The sequence below is a fragment of the Rhineura floridana genome, chromosome 1, assembly GCF_030035675.1.
Source record: "Rhineura floridana isolate rRhiFlo1 chromosome 1, rRhiFlo1.hap2, whole genome shotgun sequence".
Taxonomy (NCBI): Eukaryota; Metazoa; Chordata; class Lepidosauria; order Squamata; family Rhineuridae; genus Rhineura; species Rhineura floridana.
The window spans coordinates 110,020,036-110,040,762 of NC_084480.1; the positions used below are offsets into that span (position 1 = coordinate 110,020,036).

General features: G+C 42.8%; 1 protein-coding gene across 2 annotated transcripts in view; it reads left to right on the forward strand.

Moving 5' to 3' along the window:
• Window positions 1-19,638, forward strand: part of RCL1 (RNA terminal phosphate cyclase like 1) — a 36,462-nt gene extending 16,824 nt beyond the window's left edge. For both annotated transcript variants that reach the window (XM_061629313.1, XM_061629317.1), the window contains 4 exons: window positions 1,382-1,507; window positions 3,839-3,995; window positions 6,800-6,903; window positions 19,450-19,638. In XM_061629313.1, the coding sequence (XP_061485297.1) occupies window positions 1,382-1,507; window positions 3,839-3,995; window positions 6,800-6,903; window positions 19,450-19,600 (538 nt within the window). In that variant the 3' untranslated portion in view covers window positions 19,601-19,638. The remainder of the gene's footprint in view (window positions 1-1,381; window positions 1,508-3,838; window positions 3,996-6,799; window positions 6,904-19,449) is intronic.
• Window positions 19,639-20,727: the final 1,089 nt, after the last annotated feature.

Here is a 20,727-nt window from a genome sequence, read left to right on the forward strand (position 1 = left end):
GACCTTGGGAATAAAGCCACAAAGTTACTAGCCTACACTCCATCTTTAGTGGGGCCCCTGTCCATGCATATCTATTTTAAACATTTGTGGTCTAAAAGGGAAAAATAAGAATCTGCTATGGTGGAATTTTATTTGCCAAAGGTGATTGGTAATTGGCAGAGGTGAGTGGTGATGAATAGGGCCTGATCATGTCTATTTAGAAGTTAGTAAGTTAGCATTGCAGTCTAAACCTGGTTTTTATTCTATAATGGTTTGCCTTTGGGTGGTGACATAAATGGCAAACTCCCAGCTCTTTCCCAACCTCCATTTTTGTTATTAAAAAAAATGTAGGCTAGATACCTGGCCTTTTCTCTCCCATGCCCCTTTCTTATTTTATCTCTGTCTCTGTCTCTGTCTCTCTCTCTCTCTCTCTCTCTCTCTCTCTCTCTCTCTCTCTGTGTGTGTGTGTGTGTGTGTGTATGTGTGTGTGTGTATGTGTGTGTGTGTGTGTGTGTGTGTCTTTCTCAAGTGAAGCCTAAAAGTGCATGTCAGATGGGAAGTCTTAAATCTTTGTTGGCTGTTCTGCACAATTTTATACATGGATTAAAGTATTTGCCTTGCCAGTAAAAACAGGGAAACCAGACAAAGCAAAATACACAGTCCAGTCCCAGAAGTGGGCTGGGCTGCAAAGAGTGCATTAAGTTGGAGTACACTTAGCATTCTTTTAACAGTATTATGAATCAAACTCTTGCCTGTTCTTCATTCTTCCATTTTTATCTCCCATGCTTAAACTTAACCATTCTGCAGTCAACAACAGTCAGGTGTTAGTCTCCTGAAAAAGCAGTACTTGAACTTCAGGCTCACCTCAACATTCAGTTAGATTGACAAGAAGCAAAAACAGGGCACTCGTCTTTCTACTCTTGCCGCTCTCCTAATCCTTTCATATGTAGGATTTTTTTAAACTCTAAAGTCAGATTGCAGAGTTGAGATTGCTACATAATCAAGTCCAGCTGTATTTGTGGGTAAGATACTTTCTGCAAGGCAAGCACATGATACCTATCTTCACTGATGTAGGAAGTTGTCTCTAGTTTTTTCCATGTTGAGCTGGGTATTGTTACCTTGACTACTGTGGTTGAAGCTTTCAGGGAGAAGTGTGAGGGGCTCAATAACAATGCCACTGCAACTTTCTGCAGGTCTATTATCCTGCCCCAGACACATTCAGCTGAACCTTTGGACCCCAAAAAGCAAGCAACACTTGCAAACCGCTGACAGCAAAACTCACGTGTGTGCGTGGACATGCATGCTCACACACACTCAAAATATATTAAAGTCCTCTTCTGCTGCTGACCCGCTTCTTGTTTTAAAGCATTTTTATCAGAAATTCCTTAATTTCATAAACCAGCTATTCTGTCAGAGTGTCCCCACAGATAGCAAATCGAATTGTGGATTCTGCAAGGAGCATCCTGAATAAATTCCTACCAGATATTTACATTTATACAGATCATATGAAGGGGACAAGCTCTGGGAAGTAAGTTTTCATATTTTAACAAGCTATTTATTGTTGCTTGCTAATATAATGCTCACTTGAAGGGGATTCAGAGTGAAGTGACTAGAAACCCATCTAGCAATAATAATTCCACAGCATTTCTTTAGCACAATTTCAAGTTTTCAAAGCATGCATTATCTCAGTAACTTTTATAACAGTTCTGTAAGATACATCAGTATCATTATCCCTCGCTGGATTGTCACCTTGTAGTGGTGAGTGGGCTTGCATGTTCCAATGAACCCTGTGAGCGATGCCGTCGGGAGTCATGTACTCCCAGCAGGGTCACTCATGGCGGTAAGGTCAAGGGAGAGGAACCAGACAAAGAACGATCCAAGAAAGTCCTCAACAGCAGAACAGGCGGAGGATAACAATGTGTACATTACAACGGCTGTGAAGGCGGATGAAGGCTGCAGCAGATAAAGGACTTCCAATCGTCATGGTACCCATGCCATTGGATCAAAGCCTTTTTCTGTCAAGATTGTGTGTTGTTTGTGGTGTACCCATCTCCCCACGTAAAACAAATTCACTCACAGGAGTCTTCCATAACAAAAATCCCATGGCGATTGGCAAATGGCGATGGGGGCAGGACTGTGAAATCATAGTCATGGCCTGGTACATCGGCGGTGGATACAGATGCAGACGGATCCATTGTTAAAGACTATATTTTGGAAGACAATCTTACTCGGTCACGAGTGATCACCAAGAAGATCCATGTATTATAGATGAGGGATTAGTGAGGCTCAGAACAGTGGCTTGTCATAGGCCAAACTGCCGAGTTCGTGGCTGAAATGAGATTTGAACCATGGACCTCCTGGCTTGCACTACCTGAATTCCGTTTGAGCCACACCTGATCCACCTGACCTTCCATGCCTTCCGGTCAAAATAAACTTATGCAAGGAAGGAAACGCCTCCTGAATCCTGTAGATCCTGCTGTAAGACTTTATCAATCTTATAAGAAGGATTCTTACGTCGCCACCTGCCCTGTAGTAGTATGCAGGCAGATTGCTTGAGAGAGAGTTCATTTCATTGCCATTTGATGGGCTTGGGAAGTTCTTAAAATACAGCCTGTCCAGTCCTACCTGTCTTCCCCCTCAGCCCATCTACACATCTCATTTTACAGGATTGTAATGATTTGCCCTTCAGGTCCTATATTGCCCTGTTACCAAGCTAATCACAAAGATTAGTACGGTCTCTCAGGATTCTCCAGGTGGCCCTTCCTCTCCTAAAGTAGGAGTTCCATTCGAGTTCCAAGCTCAGTCCCGTTCTCTGGCTTCTCAGGATCCTGCAGTAGTCTCAGTTGAAAACTGCCTGCTTTCCCTTCCTGGTCTCAGCTTACTGTCAAGTGACAAATACCCTTTGGCTCCCTCTTGATTTGCCTAAAAGAATATAACATTTGCTACCCCGTATTAGTCATTACGTTGCTTTTTTTTTAGTTCAGTCCTGAACACATGAATGTCCTTATATTACATTAATTTGCACTTTTTCCAAGAGAGTGAGACTTCTGTGAAGTATGTGTAAAATATATATGCAGAGCCAGTTGTAGGGCCAGTCAAGAGCATTTTCTTTTTATTTAACAAAATTTGTATACTGCTTGATTGTAAAAAAAACTCCTAAGAGATTTACAAAATTGCTTTCTTGTTGAGTCATGCCATATGCTTCAAGTCTGCAACACAAATGTGGAGAAGATGGACCATGGGTAGGGACGTAGCGCAGTGGTAGCAGAACACATGCTTTGCATGCAGAAAGTCCCAAGTTCAAGCCCTGGCATCTCAAGGTAGGGCTGGGCAAATCTCGGGAGAGCCACTAGCAGTCAGGGTAGGCAGATAAAGGGAACAAAGAGTTTAACTCTTTGTTCATAAGGCATCATCTTATGTACCTATTGTTTGGGTGTAGCTTAGTGGCACAGCACATACTTTGAATGCTGAAGTTCCTGGTTTGATCCTTGGCATTTCCAATTAAAAGAATCGGGTAGCCGGCGCTAGGAAAGATCTCTGGCGGAGACCCTTAAATGCCACTGCCAACCAGAGCAGACAGTACTAGGCTAGATTAGCATAATGTGGTGTAAGACACTTCCCTATGTTCCCAGGTCCAAGAAAGATCACCAGGTCCAGTTGGATGGGGATGGGAATAAATATTTGTTGCTGACTATTTTGTATCCAAATGTTAATTTTTATAGGTAGTAGAGGTGTTGTTTAGGTAAGTGTATGTCAAAAAAAGCTTTCTCATTGACAGCAACCTTCATCATACAGTTTAAAGTTTAAACTGTGCCTTTCAATTCTCCTTCACTTCTCTCCCCACCCCGGTTTCTTCCAGGTCTCCGGGATTTGGTCTTACTCTTGTGGCAGAGACTACGAATAGTACTTTTCTTAGTGCTGAGCTGGCCTCTAACCCCCAAGGACAGGGCGTGACTGTACTCCCTGAAGACCTTGGTACAAACTGTGCAAAGTTACTACTCGAAGAAATTCACAGAGTAAGCAGTGTGTTTTCTTTTTTAAAAACGTAAATGGACTGCCTTCAAGTCGATTCCAACTTACAGCGACCCTATGAATAGGGTTTTCATGAGGCTGAGAGGCAGTGACTGGCCCAAGGTCACCCAGTGAGCTTCATGGCTGTGTGGGGATCCGAACCCTGGTCTCCCAGGGCATAGTCCAACACCTTAACCACTACACCACAGAGAATTGTGACAGTGCCTCATCCTTGGATCTCCACCCATTCTTTTTACATTTGGGAGGTTTCATTCTTCTTTTTTCATGCTACCCATGTTGTATTCCTTCTATAGATGGTGAAAGTGAAGCTCTGCTATGTATAATGTATTTTCCGCTAATGTAGCAAATGATCTTTTTCAGAAATACAACTTTTTTTTCTTTAATAAGCAGTTGGAGCCAGTCTGTAGTTTTGAAAGCTTCGCCTGCTTGATTAGGAGATCATCAGGGAAGGTTGTGGGCCGGAACATCATTTTGTGCTTGCTGATGGTACGGCCACCACTAAATGGGTTGCTGATCCATTAGAGGTCAGGTCAAGTGATTGGATACTCCGCTGGCTATATTGCTTCCTAATGAAAGCCAGTGAAGCAGACAGGCCTTATCCATGTTGGCCTAATGGGCTGTAAGGCTCAGGATGGAGTTGGAAAACCAGGGTCACATTCTTTGTATTCTGTGCCTGATTGCATTTGAGGTCAAGAAAATACATGTCACAGGTCAGAGTAGTTGGTGTCGCAGAAAGGCATCTGTCTTTTAGCATATGATACAGCTTGTTTACTTGAACTACCTGTTTTTGTTAACTTGGGTTGCAGTGTCTATTTTTTCTTACCTGAGAGTAAGTCCATTTGAATTAGATGGGCCTTACCTCTTAGTAGTCATGCATGGGATTGTGCAGTTGACTCCTTTTGCCCTGCCTCTGGTGTGGCAAATGCTTGCTTGTGGTATGCCACTTCATAGTGGTTCAGTGAGAGGCCTCCCACTGGAACCAAGTTGTAATAGGAAAAATGTATTTATTTTACTATGACCTATCCCACTCCCCACCAAAAGTCTTGTAGACCTGAGTATCAATTTTAGGAGTGGTGTATGTATACATATACACACATAAAATTTCAAGAGAGTGATTATAGTTAGTAACGGTTTTACTAGTTACTAGCACTGAATAGTACTAATCAAATGGGAAAGTTAGAAATATTAGCAATTCTGCTCTGACTCCAATCTTTTATGCCACTCTAGGAATGTAATTTCATTGGGTGGTATTCAACTAAAAAGTAGTACTAGTACAAGGGTTAGTGCTAGTGTAACAGGATCCCTCCTCCCGTACAGGTTCTGCACTATCCACACATCTGTTCTGGAGAACTGGGAAACCACAAAACAGATTGAGGTGGTGTGTGAGAGGAGGGAGGATTGTTCCATTGCACAAGGAGAAATCCTTGCACAATGTAACCATCTGCTTAATGCGACTCTGAATACAACCCACAGTTAACAGTAATTCTCCTTCTTCCATGTGTCTAAAAATCTTTCCAGCATTGAGGCCCCATATGTATTCACACATCAGCTGACATAATCAGTTCCTTCCCATCATGCTATGTATTTCTACTTTCGTATCTTTTAAAGGGGGTACTGTCTCTTGCTGTTTGCTATAATATCTCATTATAATCTCATCCGCATCCTCATCTCTTCTAAAGGCGCTTTAGTTCTGTTTTGCAAATGTTAGCCAGCAGTCAGATTCTGAATTGGAAAGATGTACCCTCTCCCCCCACCCCCAGTGGTTGAACAGGGAAATGTAAGAGGAGCTTCAAGTGCTGAAAGATGTGTGCATAGCATGAAGCTCTCCTCTTCTGTCAGACAGCTCAAAGTAGTAAAATCAGTGATGGAAACAAATACGTGTGTGTATTTTTAAAGAGTGCATTTATGTCAGCAAGTCCATAGAGAACAGAAATAAACAGATCTTTAAGTGGAGGAAGAGGTAAAAGAGCTGCAAGACAGGCAGCTAGTCAAATTATCTGACCCCTGATTGAATTGATGGGTCTGCTCTGGTGGAGTTCAAAAAACTTGCACACTCTCTGTGATATATGCATCTCTCACGTACACGTCTACCTAGTTCATGAAACTTCTGCTATGATTTGGGTCTTGTGCTGCAAACTCATTTCTAATGAAGAAATAGAAAGGTCTTTGTGACTCTGTATGATATGTGCTCTATTTCTGGGACCCAAAAAACTACTACAGTAGGTGCACTGGAATAAACTATGTAATGTAGGTAGTTTGACATGCATTTATTTCTTTTGCTAGAATTTCTTCGGAGAAGCTCTTCTTTGCTTCTGCAGTATGAGAGAGAGACTATTAAGGCTCTTACTGGAGCTTGACATCCTTCCTGTGAGGAAGAAGGGGCCACTTCTTACATGGAGATGGCCACATGGTTGCCACTTCAAACGCTGCCTTATGTCAGGTTCCAGGGGGAAAGGGGAAGGCAAGCTGATTGCATGATTGCCACATGGTTGTTGCAACATCTCCAGCCTTCCCGCTTAGGGATTTGAGATGGTGTGGTGAAAATCTCTGCAACTGGAAGCTGTTTGGCATAAACCTTTTGCCATGCTGTTGAGTTTCTGGCAGCAAATGCATACAAATGGTTTTCCAAAACTGATTTCAAACATCTTTTGTGCAGTTGGGTTTATTGAAGATTGACCCTTGAAATGCAAGATTGTAGGTGTTCTGTGGTTTCCCTCCCTCTTCCCCTTTCTACCCATATTTTCTGGTTAAGTACCAAGCTTAATTATTAAATTGTTTGCGTTTGCAGGGAGGCTGTGTGGATTCAACAAGCCAAAGCCTTGTTCTGCTGCTCATGACCCTTGGACAGCAGGATGTTTCCAAAGTCCTGTTAGGACCTCTGTCACCATACACGTAAGTTGATTCTCCCCCCACCCCTGCAAAAAACCCTAATTACCCCACTCCTGATCAATTTGCTAATTGCATTGAATAACAGATTTTGTTGTTGCTTTGAAAACTTAATTTGTAGCTGCGAGAGGAACCGCTTGTACTTCTTGTTCAAAGCACTCAGTGCCATATGTTACCTGTTGTCTGTTTTTAGGCACAGCACCAGGTGACTTTCTTACTCTTCAGTACTCCACAATTCCAGAGCTGTTATACTTGCAGTGACCAATCATACACACCAAGCTAGGTGTTTGTTTCCTAGAGTAACCTCTTGATCCAAGTAGCCATGGCATAGAATAGCCAATGTTTTTGACAGTTTTAAGGTTTTTCCCACCTCTAACGTTTAGTTTCTTTTGAATGTTCACAAAATGTCAGGGATCCACTTGCTGTTTGCAGGGCGGGGGGAGGAGGTGCATGTTTTAAGCATTTGATGTAAAGCAGCTCATAAGAAGGAAAATACATTCTTTTGGGCTTGGGAAATGAGATGTGAATATTGGGAGACACGTCTCATGCTACCTTTGTAATTGGCTTGTTCATCCAGCCTTGTGGGGGGTGGGGACAGACAGCTTGGCTTTGGTTTAAATGTTCCTCCGATTGCATGCTGGTTGCTATATTCATTTGAACATAGCATTAAAACAACTAGATTGTGAACTGTCCTTTTTCGGTTATCATGGTACCGGTGCTGTATATGTGAAAGGTACAGTACTGTGATAACTGAAGAATGATGGTGCCATCGCAATGAGATGTGATATACTGGAAAACTACTGCTGAACTTTGGCATCTTACCTAGGAAGCCAAGGGAGAGATCTCAGGATGGAGTGAGAGCGGAGAGAGCCTGAGTGTTATCCTCAAGGATGGTAATCCAGCAACTCTTAAAACGTAACAGTCAGCGGAGTACACAAATAGTTGTGTATGTCTTGGGTGTATTCAACAGAGAGCTAAGTTGCTGGTTCCCTCAGCACAAGGATTTCTCATTGCACAACGGAACATTCTCCTCTCTTCTTTGCACCCCCTAAATCAGTGCTAGAGGTTCCCCCAACCCTCCAGAGCAGATTTGGGGATGGTGCAGGGTAAAATCCCATAGCGCTAGTGCAATTATTTTGTTGAATACTGACCAAAGATGATCAAGGGAACTTTAATAGATTGGTAATAAATCTATAAAGAGCAAAGGCATAGTGGGATTGCTGACAGGGAAGAATGGAGTTGCAAATCCTTGACTGTTGTGAAGATGAAGTAGCACAGGGAAAAGATCTGTGTAGGAGCCAGGTGTATGTGTGAAGGAACATAGTGTTGGGGATATGTACTCAGGTAAGGTAGCACAGGGGATGTAGAGGTTGTACAACATTTGTTTATTACATGATATACATGGTTCTCCCCCTACGTATCTTATCCTCACAACTCTGGGAGGTCAACTAGCTTGAGAGATCGTGACTGTCCCAAGGTCACCCAGTGAGTTTCATGACTTAGTGGGGATTTGAACTCTGATCTCCCAGGTCCTAGTCCAACACTCTTAACTACTAGACCACACTGACTTTGAAAGAAACACTTGGGGATCCTTTTCATGAACTTTAACAAACACCATAATAATGAAAGTGTATTTTTCAAGAAAGTGTTGAGAGTCCCTTGCATGGTGGGTGTTGATGGAATTGGGTTTTTAATGACTGCTGGTGAGATGTAAGCAAGCTGTCAGAGCCCCAACCAGAAGTTAACACAGATTTCTCCTGGTTTCACAATTTTAGCAGATATCATTGCTAACATTTAATTTGTACAATGCCAGCATTGTGCTAGCCGCTTCTTAAAGCTTTGTCTCATGCCCACGAGTGTTAGAAACGTGCGTTAAAATGAAACCAAAAGTGACTCACAAGATAATGGCCTTAAAGGTTACTTTGGACACAATCCAACTGGTGTTTATGCCGGGCTGAGGGGAGTTGGATGCAGCGGATCTCTAGCTGAGCATCCCTGGTCCCTCAGTAAGTCCCTCAGCTGGGGCTCTGCCAAGACCGATGTAAATGAAGCCGTCCTAAGTCCCAAAAAATAGACATTCTGGGGGTATGTCATGGGAGGGGCCGAGGTGGGGGGACCTAGGCCACATCTAACTTGGGTTCGGAGTGCTCCTGTGTAGGTCTCTATTCAGGCAAATGTTATGCCGGGAAAAAGGTCAGTCTAAGAAAATAAATACAATAGAAGTCCACAGAGAGGACTTACTCCCCGGGTAGGGGTATTTAGGAGGGCAGGCTTTTACTTTCTGGTCCCTGCTCACAGCATCCCACTGAGCTGGCATTCAGCCAACCCGGAGGCTCCTGAATGGCAATTGGATGCGACAAAACTTTATGCAGGCTTCTCTTGCGCTGGCACAACTTACACCAGCTTCCCCTGAGTTGGATTGCTCTGCCTACATATGCTTGTCGGCTCAGAAGTCAGCTCAGCTGAGTTCAGTGGGGCTTAACGAAGCAGTTTTAGCTGTGGAGAGAAAGGGAAGGAATTTTCTCATGGCTGAGAAAAATAGTATCGAATATACTTTTCCCCATAGGTTCATTCTTTAAATAGAATTTAAATTTCCGCTTAAGTTTGAAATGTAACAGCACATCATGAGAAATGCATAAATCACAAAAAGTTAAAATATAGACATAATACATTCTTGCATTTTACAGTCTTACATTGTTGATTCTAATAATTTGTAAGTGATTTCTGTTTATACTCTTTAAAAATATCATCCACTTTTATATTCTTTATTCATAAATGGGGACAGCTTCACTTACCAGGGATTAGCTGTAGTTTACCTGAGCGCTCCCATTTAATCATTATACTAAAGTGGGGCAGACTCTGCACTTCTGCAAACCAATTCTCCTTGCATATAATAGTATTTTTATAACTGTGTCTGCCCAGCAGAACTTGGATTTCTTGGTTGCTGATTATTATATATTTGTTTATTTTTATTTGAGTTATATCCTACCTTTTCTCCCAGTGAGAGCCCAGGGCGGCAAACAGTATGTACGGTTAGGATACAGAAACTATAATTCCATTTTGTTTAGGACTGCCGGAGAGCCAGTGTGGCGTAGTGGTTAAGGCAGCCTTTCCCAACCAGTGTGCCTCCAGATGTTGTTGGACCACAACTCCCATCAGCCTCAGCTAGCATTGCCAATGGTCAGGAAAGATGGGAATTGTGGTCCAACAACATCTGGAGGCACACTGGTTGGGAAAGACTGGGTTGAGGTGTTGGACTACGACCTGGGAGACCAGGGTTTGAATCCCCACATAGCCATGAAGCTCAGTGGGTGACCTTGGGCCAGTCACTGCCTCTCAACCTCAGAGGGAGGCAATGGTAAACCCCCTCTGAATACCGCTTACCTTGAAAACCCTGTAGGGTCACCATAAGTCAGAATCGACTTGAAGGCAGTCCATTTCCATTTTTTAGGACTGCCAAGATGAAGGAGCATGTCAGATGTGTCACCCCTACTTGCCTGTTGTTTGAATGCATGTAAAAGAAGCTGGAAGGAAGACAACACATTCCCCTTGTGGCTGCGCTTTCCTCTGGTCCCCATCACAACAAATGACCTCTTGTAGCCATTGCTGTTCTCAACTGACCATTCATCTACCAAACAATGGATTTTGGTATCAGAATCATTTTATAGGTGGGAAGAGAAGAAAGCAAGGAGTCAACACGTATAGGCCTTGGTGAGAGCTTCATTGTTGTTGCTTCCAGGGCTGGCAATTGTTGCTAATCCTTCCTTCTGCTTTAGATTAAAGCTACCTAATGGCCTGCCAACAAACTCCTATGAGTGTGGCTGGAAGCAAAACCAAAAAGTGGCTCACAAGATGAGTTGATAGCAGGGATGAGGTAACCTTTTTTCAACCCAAGGGCTACATTTCCTTAGGGGCAACCTTCTGGGGGTCTACAAGTCAGTAGTGGTGGATAGAGGGAAGAGTGGGTAGAGCAACTGATGTGAATTTTACCTTTGTACAGTAGGTACACATGTCTCAGACACACCTCTGTGTCCTCCATCTAGGCAAGCAAGAAGCAAAAACACTCCAGAAGGGTGGAAGGCAGGGCCAGTGAATGATGTGACCTGAGGAGTGGAGGTGGTTGAGTAGGCTGAGCAGAGGTTGGCCAGGGAAGAATCCCCCATGCCAGGTAGAGCGGTTGAGGTTCTCTACCCCTGGTTAATAGGGTCACAAAATTTGGGGACATGGGGCGGGACTATGATCTGTGCTACAACCCATCCCACTGGGTTTTTAAGAGCTGACAGTGTTTTCCCCTCAGTCATAAGAGCTGCTTTGCTACCCCTAAAAGTGTAGTTTGCAAAGGAAACAAATTCATGCAGAAAATGCCTGTGTTACAAAGAGAGACTCATTTGACGGCCAGGAATGGCTGCGACTCCCTATCATGCATATTTTGGCCACACACTTCAGTTTGCTACCACGTATGTGGACAGACGAGAGCCAGTGTGGTGTAGTTGTTAAGGTGTTGGACTATGACCTGGGAGACCAGGGTTCAAATCACCACATAGCCATGAACCTCACTGGGTGACCTTGGGCCAGTCGCTGCCTCTCAGCCTCATGAAAACCCCATTAGGGTCGCCGTAAGTCGGAATCGACTTGAAGGCAGTACATTTACATTTTTATGTGGACAGACTGCTTGTTTTATTTGTAAGTAACATTTATATTCTGCCCTGCATTATAAAATGATCACAGAGTGGGTCACAACATATAAAAAACTACATAGAAACAGATGTAAAAGTATTGTCAAAATTCAGAAATCCAATTTTGTACACAACATCCCTTCATCTGTTACTCTCAATACAAGGCCAACACTCAACATTTGAAAGGCTGGGTGGGAAAGGAATGTCTGCACCATTGTCAATGCCTGCTGAACATAGGAAGCTGCTCGATGCTGAGTCAGATCATTGATCCAGCTCCCTCAGTATTGTCTACACTGACTGGCAGTGGCTGCTCAGGATTTCAAATGGGTCTCTCCCAGCACTCCCTGAAGGTGCCAGGGAGTGAATCTGGGATCTTTTGCATGCATGCCACATGCTCTTACCACTGAGGGGGGAAGAGTGTTCTATAATACTCTTTGAAACTCACCCCTTTTAAAAAATAAATGTTCAAGTGCCCTTGATTTCACATTACACAATCACAGCCATGACTCTTTCCACATGGCCTGGGAAATAATAATTTATATTGCGAAGAAGATCAATAAGATAATCTGTTTTACTTAAGGAATATGCAGAAGAGGGTTTATTTTATTCCCTTCCCCTTCTCCTCTTTTGGGGGAACGTTTTGCCACATTCTGATCAGTATTCTCTCTGCTGCCCTCTACTGTCTGGCAAGGGGTTTCCTATCAGACTCTGTTACGAGCTGTTCCCCTTGCCATCTTTTTTGTGTTCTGATGTTCTGGCATGGGCCCAATTTTTTTTTTTGTCGCTGGGTTCTTCAGGCAAAATTTAGTGCTGTAATGACGAGGCCTCTCGGTTCTCTTTCCATTCTTTACTTTCTGTCAATCTTGTTTCATTGTTAGCAAATAGCATAAGCAATATTTAAGCATTTCTGGACTCTGTTTCCCACTTATGGTTTCTTCTCCCAGAACTGGCAGAGGATAACCTGAGGGTGTTTCCCATTACCACTGCCACTAGCATTTCAAGGCATTGGACCTCTCCTGACTATTCGTAGTGCCAGTTACATTGCATCCATCAGTCTGAGTCTTGTGATTATAGCTGTTTATCATTTGCAATTTTAGGTAAACTTCTCTGTGTAATCAGAGATCTGATATAGAATCTGGATTTTTTTATTCTGCCCATCCCCCTTTTGTATTTTAAAGAGAAGTTTCTAGTCTTCATGAACAACTCAAAAAGAAGCATTTGTAAAAGACTGTAGTGGCCCTGTGCCCTGCATGGCTACCTGTTCTTCCTTTATGACAAGTCTGGGGAACCTGTGGCCCTCCAGATGTTGCTGGACTACAGCTTCCATCATTCCTGACCATTGCCCATGCTGGCTAGAGCTGATGAGAGCTGGAGTCTAGCCCCGTTTGGGCGTCCACAGGTTCCCTACCCTGCCTTGTGGTCTCCTGCAACGTTAGCTACAGTTTATTTCTATGCTGCCCTTTGGCCAAGAAGGCCCCCAAGGCAGCTCACAAAGATTAACAAATATATGAAATTCAAGCAATTAAATACAGCTTACCAAAAAAGACATCAAAAAAGACTTCTTAAAAAAAAAAGGCTGATACCCAAATACACCCACCCTTCTCCTTAATGACAAAGGCCAAAGGGTCAGAGAAGTATTCTCAATATTACCTCAAGGTGTCCCCCCCTTTACCCATGTTTCTTATCTTCAATCTTAAAAACAAATACTTCAGAAACAGATATCGTGGAACACCTCCCCCTTCATGGATTTTCATAATTAATTTCAAGCTTTGGTTTTGAGCCTTGTTAAAAATAAAATAATTATTTTCCTTTCCTTTGGGGTTGTGAAAGTGCAGGATACAACTGACCCTGCTAAGTAAGGGCAAACTGACAATTTTCTCTGTTCCTCTGTGGGATAGGCTGATGTCTGGTAACAAACTCAAGTCAAACTCTTGGGAAGAGCAAGGAGAAAGCGCTGTGATGCGAGACAGTTGCCTCTTAATCCCCATTTTTCCAGCAAATGCCTGCCTACTTATAGGTGTTACAGGAAACCACAAGACTACGGGGTGATTGAAGGAAAGGCATCATGCTTTTGTTCTTTCTTAGGTTGCTGATCTGTTGGAAGGGTGCGAGAGGTCTGTCATGCAGGTTGTCACTCAATGGGGTGGGGGGACTATTAGCAAGTGAGCCTGGTGTTTAGCACAACCTTGATCTGCTCTTTGTGCTTGACAGCCATTTTAATTGTCTCCACCACATGCTTACTGTTTCAGATTGCTTGATGCAAACCTCCTTGCTTCTCCAAATGCCTCACACCAATCCTGTTGCTTCCTCCTTTCCTTGTCAGCCCTCGTTGTCTTCGGTGGCCTTGTTTTTCTTTAAGAAAGGAATAATTTCTGCTTAGCTGCTGTCTCCTTTTGCCATCTTCTTGGACTAGAATTTGGAATGATCTTGTGTGTCTTCCCCCATCTCAAGATGCATCTCTGTCTTGTTTGAGCAGTTTCACTCTCTGGCATACTAGTATAGCAATAGTTAATCATCTATTCCCACCCATCCCCAAGTTCCCCACAAAAACCTCTTCTAAGGGTCAGGGGACCCTGATGAACAGAGCTGATGGTGATCCTAAAAAATCTGACAAGGGACCTTCCATGAGCATAGCTCCTGCCTGCGAAGGTACCTTGGATTTTCAGGGATCCCCCCTTTCCTTCAGCACCCCCATGTCACAGCTCTTCCCATTGGGCAGGGTTGTTTGGTAGAGGCTTTTCAGGAGGCTACATGGGGGGAGGGGGCAGGAAAGTCATCTTCTGCTGCCCTGGACTCCTACTGGGAGGAAGGGCAGGATATATATCAATTGAATAAATAATACCCACCTCCTTCTGTGGGTGTTTCTTTGGATCCATCTCTACATGTACTTTCTTTTACAGCAAGTCGTCTCTTAAACAAAACAAAACCTTAGGATATCAGTAGAGGAATTGGGACACCAAAGGCATGATCAGTATAGCCCCATTTGTACAGTGAGACATGCTCTGGGCTTCTAATCTGCTCTACAGTTGGTGTGATGTACATGCCATTGCTCCTGAAGGTTAAAAAAAGTGCTCTTTGGATGTATAGCAGTTACATTGTCACATAAAACCTGCAGGACTTGCTATCCTATTTATCTCTTTTTCTATCCCTCTCTCATCTCTTTAATAGTTTTGTTGGGAGGGGGGTAGCATAGTAGAGGGGAAGGCAACCTACATTCATAGCCTGTGTGGGCATGCAGACAGAATCACACTATGTAAAGCTTAATTCAGATGAGTGTGCTGATGCTTGGTTAAATCTTCCAGCAGCCTGTAATTGCTTCTGATAAGCACGACTGCCTGGTTTTTAATTTCAGTCAGCACTACTTTAAATGCTAAAAAGGTTACTCAACAACATGGTATCTGTTCAGAAATCCTTAGAAGTGTGGTCTTAGTCTGGAGATCTCATCCAGAGTTACCAACAAGCTTCATTCAAAGGGTCATCCGTTGTAAGGCTGAGAGCAAGTGATCTCTAGGAGAAAGATCTCCTTACAGCCTACAGTCTTACTATAGAATACACATCCAGACACAGCACACGCCACCAGAGCATTTTGCGTCACAGATGCTTGGAGCTCCGTGTTCCAATGGTGACATCATTTTGAGGAACTTCTTTGAATAAACAGTATAGTGGGTTCGTGTGAGTGGTATATTTGCAGAAGTGACATAGGAGTAGGGACCATACTACCCCCTGTTAAAAAAGCTCCACTGGTTGCCAGTCTGTTTCCGGACACAATTCAAAGTGCTGGTGATGACCTATAAAGCCCTAAACGGCTTAGGTCCAGGCTATTTATCAGACCGTATCTCCCTGTATGAGCCTGCCCGGGCCCTGAGATCCTCAGGAGAGGCCCTTCTCTCAATACCCACATCTTCTCAAGTATGACTAGTGGGGATGCGTGAGAGGGCCTTCTCGGTGGCTGCCCCTAGGCTTTGGAATTCCCTTCCTAGGGAAGCAAGGATGGCCCCCTCCTTGCAATCCTTCCGCCGACAAGCAAAGACCTTCCTATTCCAACAAGCCTTTGGAATTGAAGGCTGTTAAGGATAGGGCGTGAAGGATGCGGCATTGCTAATGTCTATTATATTATTTTTAAACTAGTTTGAACTCTTTTAGCTATATGTGTGTATCGTTTTAATATTGGAAATAGTTTAATCTTATTTTAATGTAGATTTTGTATGTTTTTAATTATATGTATTTTTTATCAGGAAGCCGCCATGAGTTCCAGTTTTGGAAAACTGGCGGGGTATAAATAAAAACAATAATAATAATAGGAGTGATTTAATCTCACAGAAGATTGTGCTGGTTACTTCCAAGAGCAGGATCTAATCAACAAGGTGATTTTCTCTCTCACTCTCTCCTTAGAAGTAACACTTGTAGCTTTCCATGTTCCACTGATCACATTATTAGATTACTCGTGTGAGCAAGTAAACCCCTTCCACAAAATAACACCTGCACTATCTCTGAGAGCACAATTTTTTGTGGAAAGACATCACACAAATATGATGATGAGTAATCTGCTGCTACCAGAAAAAAACTCTCTCCAAGACTCAAAATTGGAACTTGAAAAGAAAACTGATTGGTTCCTAGACTTTTGTGTCAGGTGGGCCACCTGCAACTCAGATCATATACAGCCCTCTGCCTATTTCATGCACAGGGGTGCAAAACGAATGGAGAAATGGAAGGTGGACGAGAGAAAATCCCTCTGCAAGTGATCAATTCAAACCTCTGGCCCAAACTTACTTGTCCCTTCCCTTGCAGCCTGCTGGGCATGGAAGGAGAGAGAGAGAGAGGGAGGAGGAAGTGGTTCTGCCTACTTCTAGTTCTAGCCCCTGCCCCCGTCAACATCTGGCATCTTGACAAATTACTTCCAAGGAAATGCAGCCCTTGGCAGAAAAAAGGTTCCCTACCTTTGCTTTATGTCCATACTTGAAAGCAGCGGAACAGGACCTATTACCATTATTACCACCTCCCTTTTTCTTTTTTCTTCTAACAAAAATGAGGATGAGGAGAAGAGGGTGACAGTCATTTATTTTTTAAAACCCTTTCACCCCAATTCAGAAGATCCTCATGAGGAGCCACGGGGTGCATGCCGTCCAATGCATCAAAGGGTCTCTGCGTATAATTGGTGAAAGAGGAGGTAGTTGGAATGGGGCATCAGATGGTCACAAAGGTGGATGAGGGAGTCGGAGTTCAAAAAGCTCAAGAGCTTTTCAGGAAGAGAAGGAGGAGGAAATGTGGTGTAGAATGGGTTGGAGATTGTTAATTCAGGTTTCTCTCTCTCTCTCTCTCTCTCACTCACTCACTCACACACACACACACACACACGTATCATTCCCCCCCTCATAATTTTGCTTTGTTTAAATTCTGTGCTAGCAACTTGTCTTCCCATCGTGTGTAAATTTTAAGAGTTGTTTATACATTAGGAACTGCTTGAGTTGAGTTCTCCCAAGTGTGAGACGGAAGAGGGTTAATTCAATAAAAATGGCACCGCTAATTATTTCTTTTATAAAAAGAACCAAAACAATACACATTGTTCTGTTACAAAATAACCACTGCCTAAAAATGACATCTCCAGGAATACTTGGAAGTGCTTTTGGATCTTCCTGTGCTGATGGGCAGAGCAGGCCACACACACCCCTTAAGCTGGGCTGGGAGTTGGATTAGGTGGAGGTGGCTCTTCACCTATCTGTGCTGCATCCAGCATTTTCCCTTCGGTCCACCAGCATTCTGAAGGTGAGGGGGCTAAGTCAGCCCAGGATCCACTGGAGCTGATGCAGCAATTGGGTCTGGATCAGGCCCAGTCATCCTGTTCTCATCCTCTCCTTCCGCCACAGCTGCCATGAGGAGTGGGGCTGCAGATGCAGTGGTGACCCAACTGTTTTGCAGATACCCGCTAGCAGAAGATGGACTTTGGATTGTACCCTAAATCACTTTTAACAAAGAACCATCTCTGGAACAGAACAAAAACTCTGCGGCGGTAATTCTAGACTTACCAATGAAAAGGTGCTAGTAGAAATGCACTCACTTTTTGCCTTGTGTGGTGAGTGAGGTTAATAGCATTAGTTTTCCTTTTAATTCTTACATGTGCCTGTCATAAACTGAGGAAAAGATAAATATGAATTTGAGTTTTCTCTCTCTGCTTAAATCAGGGTGCTTTCATATGTTTATGCAGGCATTTTGAGGTATTGGTGCTTGGGTTTTTTCTTTCAGGACTCTTAAATATAGATCAATATGCATTTATTGATTTTTAAAGTGCTTTTTTAGGTTTTAGGGTTGCAGTCTTATGCATGTTTACTCAAAGGTAACTCACTCTTGAGCTCATTTGGCTTCCTTCCAAGTAAGCATGCATAGGATTCCCGCCTTAAAAAATAACTGGGGAAAATAATTACTGTAGAGGGTAATGAAAATAGTGAAACAAGATTTATTATGTAATATTGACAGCTGAAATGTTTTGATTGGTTAAATATTATGAATGTAACTGTTTTTAATGTATTGCAATGGGATATTTATCAAACTGAATACAAGCACAATCCAGCCAAAGTTGTGCAAGTTTAAATCACACTGAGAAAATTAAAAATACACTCATCTTTATTCAATTTTTGTGAGATATATCCGTTTTGAATCTAGCAGTGCAGTTAACTGCTCTTGCATTATATTGTTTGAGATGTTGTAGTTCTTAGATGTTTTAAATATTGTATGTAAATAGTGGTGTTTTTATTATGTTATGTACCACCCTAGGCTCTCTTAAAAGGAAGGGTAATATATAAATAATATATTAATAATTTAAACCACTGGGATTTAACAGTACTTAATTTTTGGCTAGATTGTGTTGTATATTGATTGCAACTTTTCATTTATTTGTGCAGTTTATATTTATAGTACAACAATTGAAAATAAAGTAGAAAAGTTTCCTTTATTGAATGTATAATTCTTTAAAGCTATGCCAAAATTGCTTGATTCTAAATACCAAACATCAGGGCCAGCACCAGAGGGTGACCAGGTTTGGCCCTGGCTGAGGGGCCCTGCAGCACAGAGGGGCCCCCAAGGATGGGAGGGTAGCACTCCCAATTTGTGATCTGTGGCAGTGTCAGATCCTGCAATCCGACCCTGCCACGGATTGCGGAGAGGGAGCTCCCAGGCACCCCCAAGTAGAGACAGTGCAGGCTTCATTAAGCCCGCACGCATGCCACACCTACCTCTCCTGTCAGTGTGAATGATGTGTGCAAGTAGTGCATGCCTGCCATCACCCAAGATGGCGGTGGGATTTTCCCTAAGGGCCTGATGCCCCCATCACCATCTTGGTTGATGGCAGGCATTCCCTATGCGCACACATCATTTGCACGACACAAGAGGTAGGTGGGGCATGTGGGAGGGCTTATTAGCCCCATGCTGCCTGTATGGGGGGGTATAGGGGTATGGCGCCGCAGGCCTGGGGCCAGCTGATGTCTAAGGACCCAGTCATGCCTGGGGTCGGTCCAGCTGAAAATCTTGGATCCTTTCATATCCCACAAATTGTGGAATTTGTACTATGAAGTCCCATTTAGATTTTTAAAGCAATTCCTTAGACTGATAAATGCTTTTGATAAATGTTTGTCACCTCCAGCAGTCTGTTGCCATAACTAAATGGCAATGTTAATTGTGATACGTATTTTTGTGTGTGTTTTTGTTTTCCACTTTCTATATATTGTGCTGAGCGATCTTGGAAAAGAGACTAATTTTATAAATCGGGTGGATTTTATTTTCTTTGAAAAATATTGTAAGCTACTAGAATCTAGATGTTGTCCGTCTTAACTGTTGCATAAGTTGAGCTGTTTATACTCACATTTGCCTTCTTTTCTTTTTTTAGAATTGAGTTTCTGCGACATTTGAGAAGTTATTTCCAGGTTATGTTTAAAATTGAAACCAAATCTTCAGGCGAAGAACGCAAAGGGGGCGACAAGGTCTTAATGACATGTGTTGGGATTGGATTTTCCAATCTTAGCAAAACAGTAAAGTGATGTGTCTGTAGATTTTAATTAAAAGTGCCTTGACAATTCCTTTGTGTAACATAAAAGTTATTGACTGTGTTCGCACAATCAAATCTTTGCTTAATAAGCTGAGATATGCATGAGCTTCATGCCGTTATGCACAGCAGAAGATTGTTGGTTCAATACCTGGCATCTGCAGGTGGGTTTGGGAGGGACCCTATCTGAATTCTTGGAGAGTCGCTAACAGCCAGTGTAGACAATAATGAGCTCAATGGACCAAGGATCTGACATGGTATAAGGCAACTTCCTGTGTTCCTTCCTCCTTCCATAAGAGTGGCAAAATAAACCAGCAAGCCACATTTAACCATAGCTTCTTGTAAACGACATGCCCTAAAATGTAGCCATGGTTTGAAGTCGGCTTCCAGTTCCTGGCTTGTTTGGAAGCTATTAACCATAATTCCCAAGTCAAACATAGCAGGAATCTATGGTTAACTGTGGCTTCCTAACTGGCTGGCTGGCTCGTTCGCACTAAGGGTGTTGTGAAGCAGGAGCAAATGAGGTGTGTGCATAAAGCTCATGGATATCTTTATGCTTAAGATCATGCAAATATTGGTTCTGTGTTTTTTTAAAAGTCATGCAAGTTCAGTTTGCACTTAGTGGGGAAAAAAAGGTGGATTTTGTCTGTGCATCTTATTTCTACCCATAGGGCAGTAGTTGCTGCAATCTGTTAAAATAGTCATTGTGAAAGAGTCAGAGGCATCATTATTGACTTGGAGGTCTATAATGCAACATGTCTGGCTAAATGGCCAGACATACTGAACATCCTTCCAAGGTGATTACAGTTGGCACTAGATTCTAAGTACAGAACACAAACTGTGACCTACCACTCTACTACTGCTATTCTGGTGCAGGCCAGAACTGAAGGCAACGACAATCCAAAATGTGTTTGCTTAAAATAAATTTTATAAGACTGGTCTGCAAAATAAAATGCTAAGCAGCTATAATTTTTTTTCTACATTAGCAAGCTTATGTGCATATGTTCTGAAGTTTTTTTTAAAAAAAGGAAGAGAACTGTCTGCTTTATCAGACGGTGAGGATGTGCTATAGAGGGAGAACTCTAAGATTTGTTACACCTTGGCTGCATAACATAGAATCAT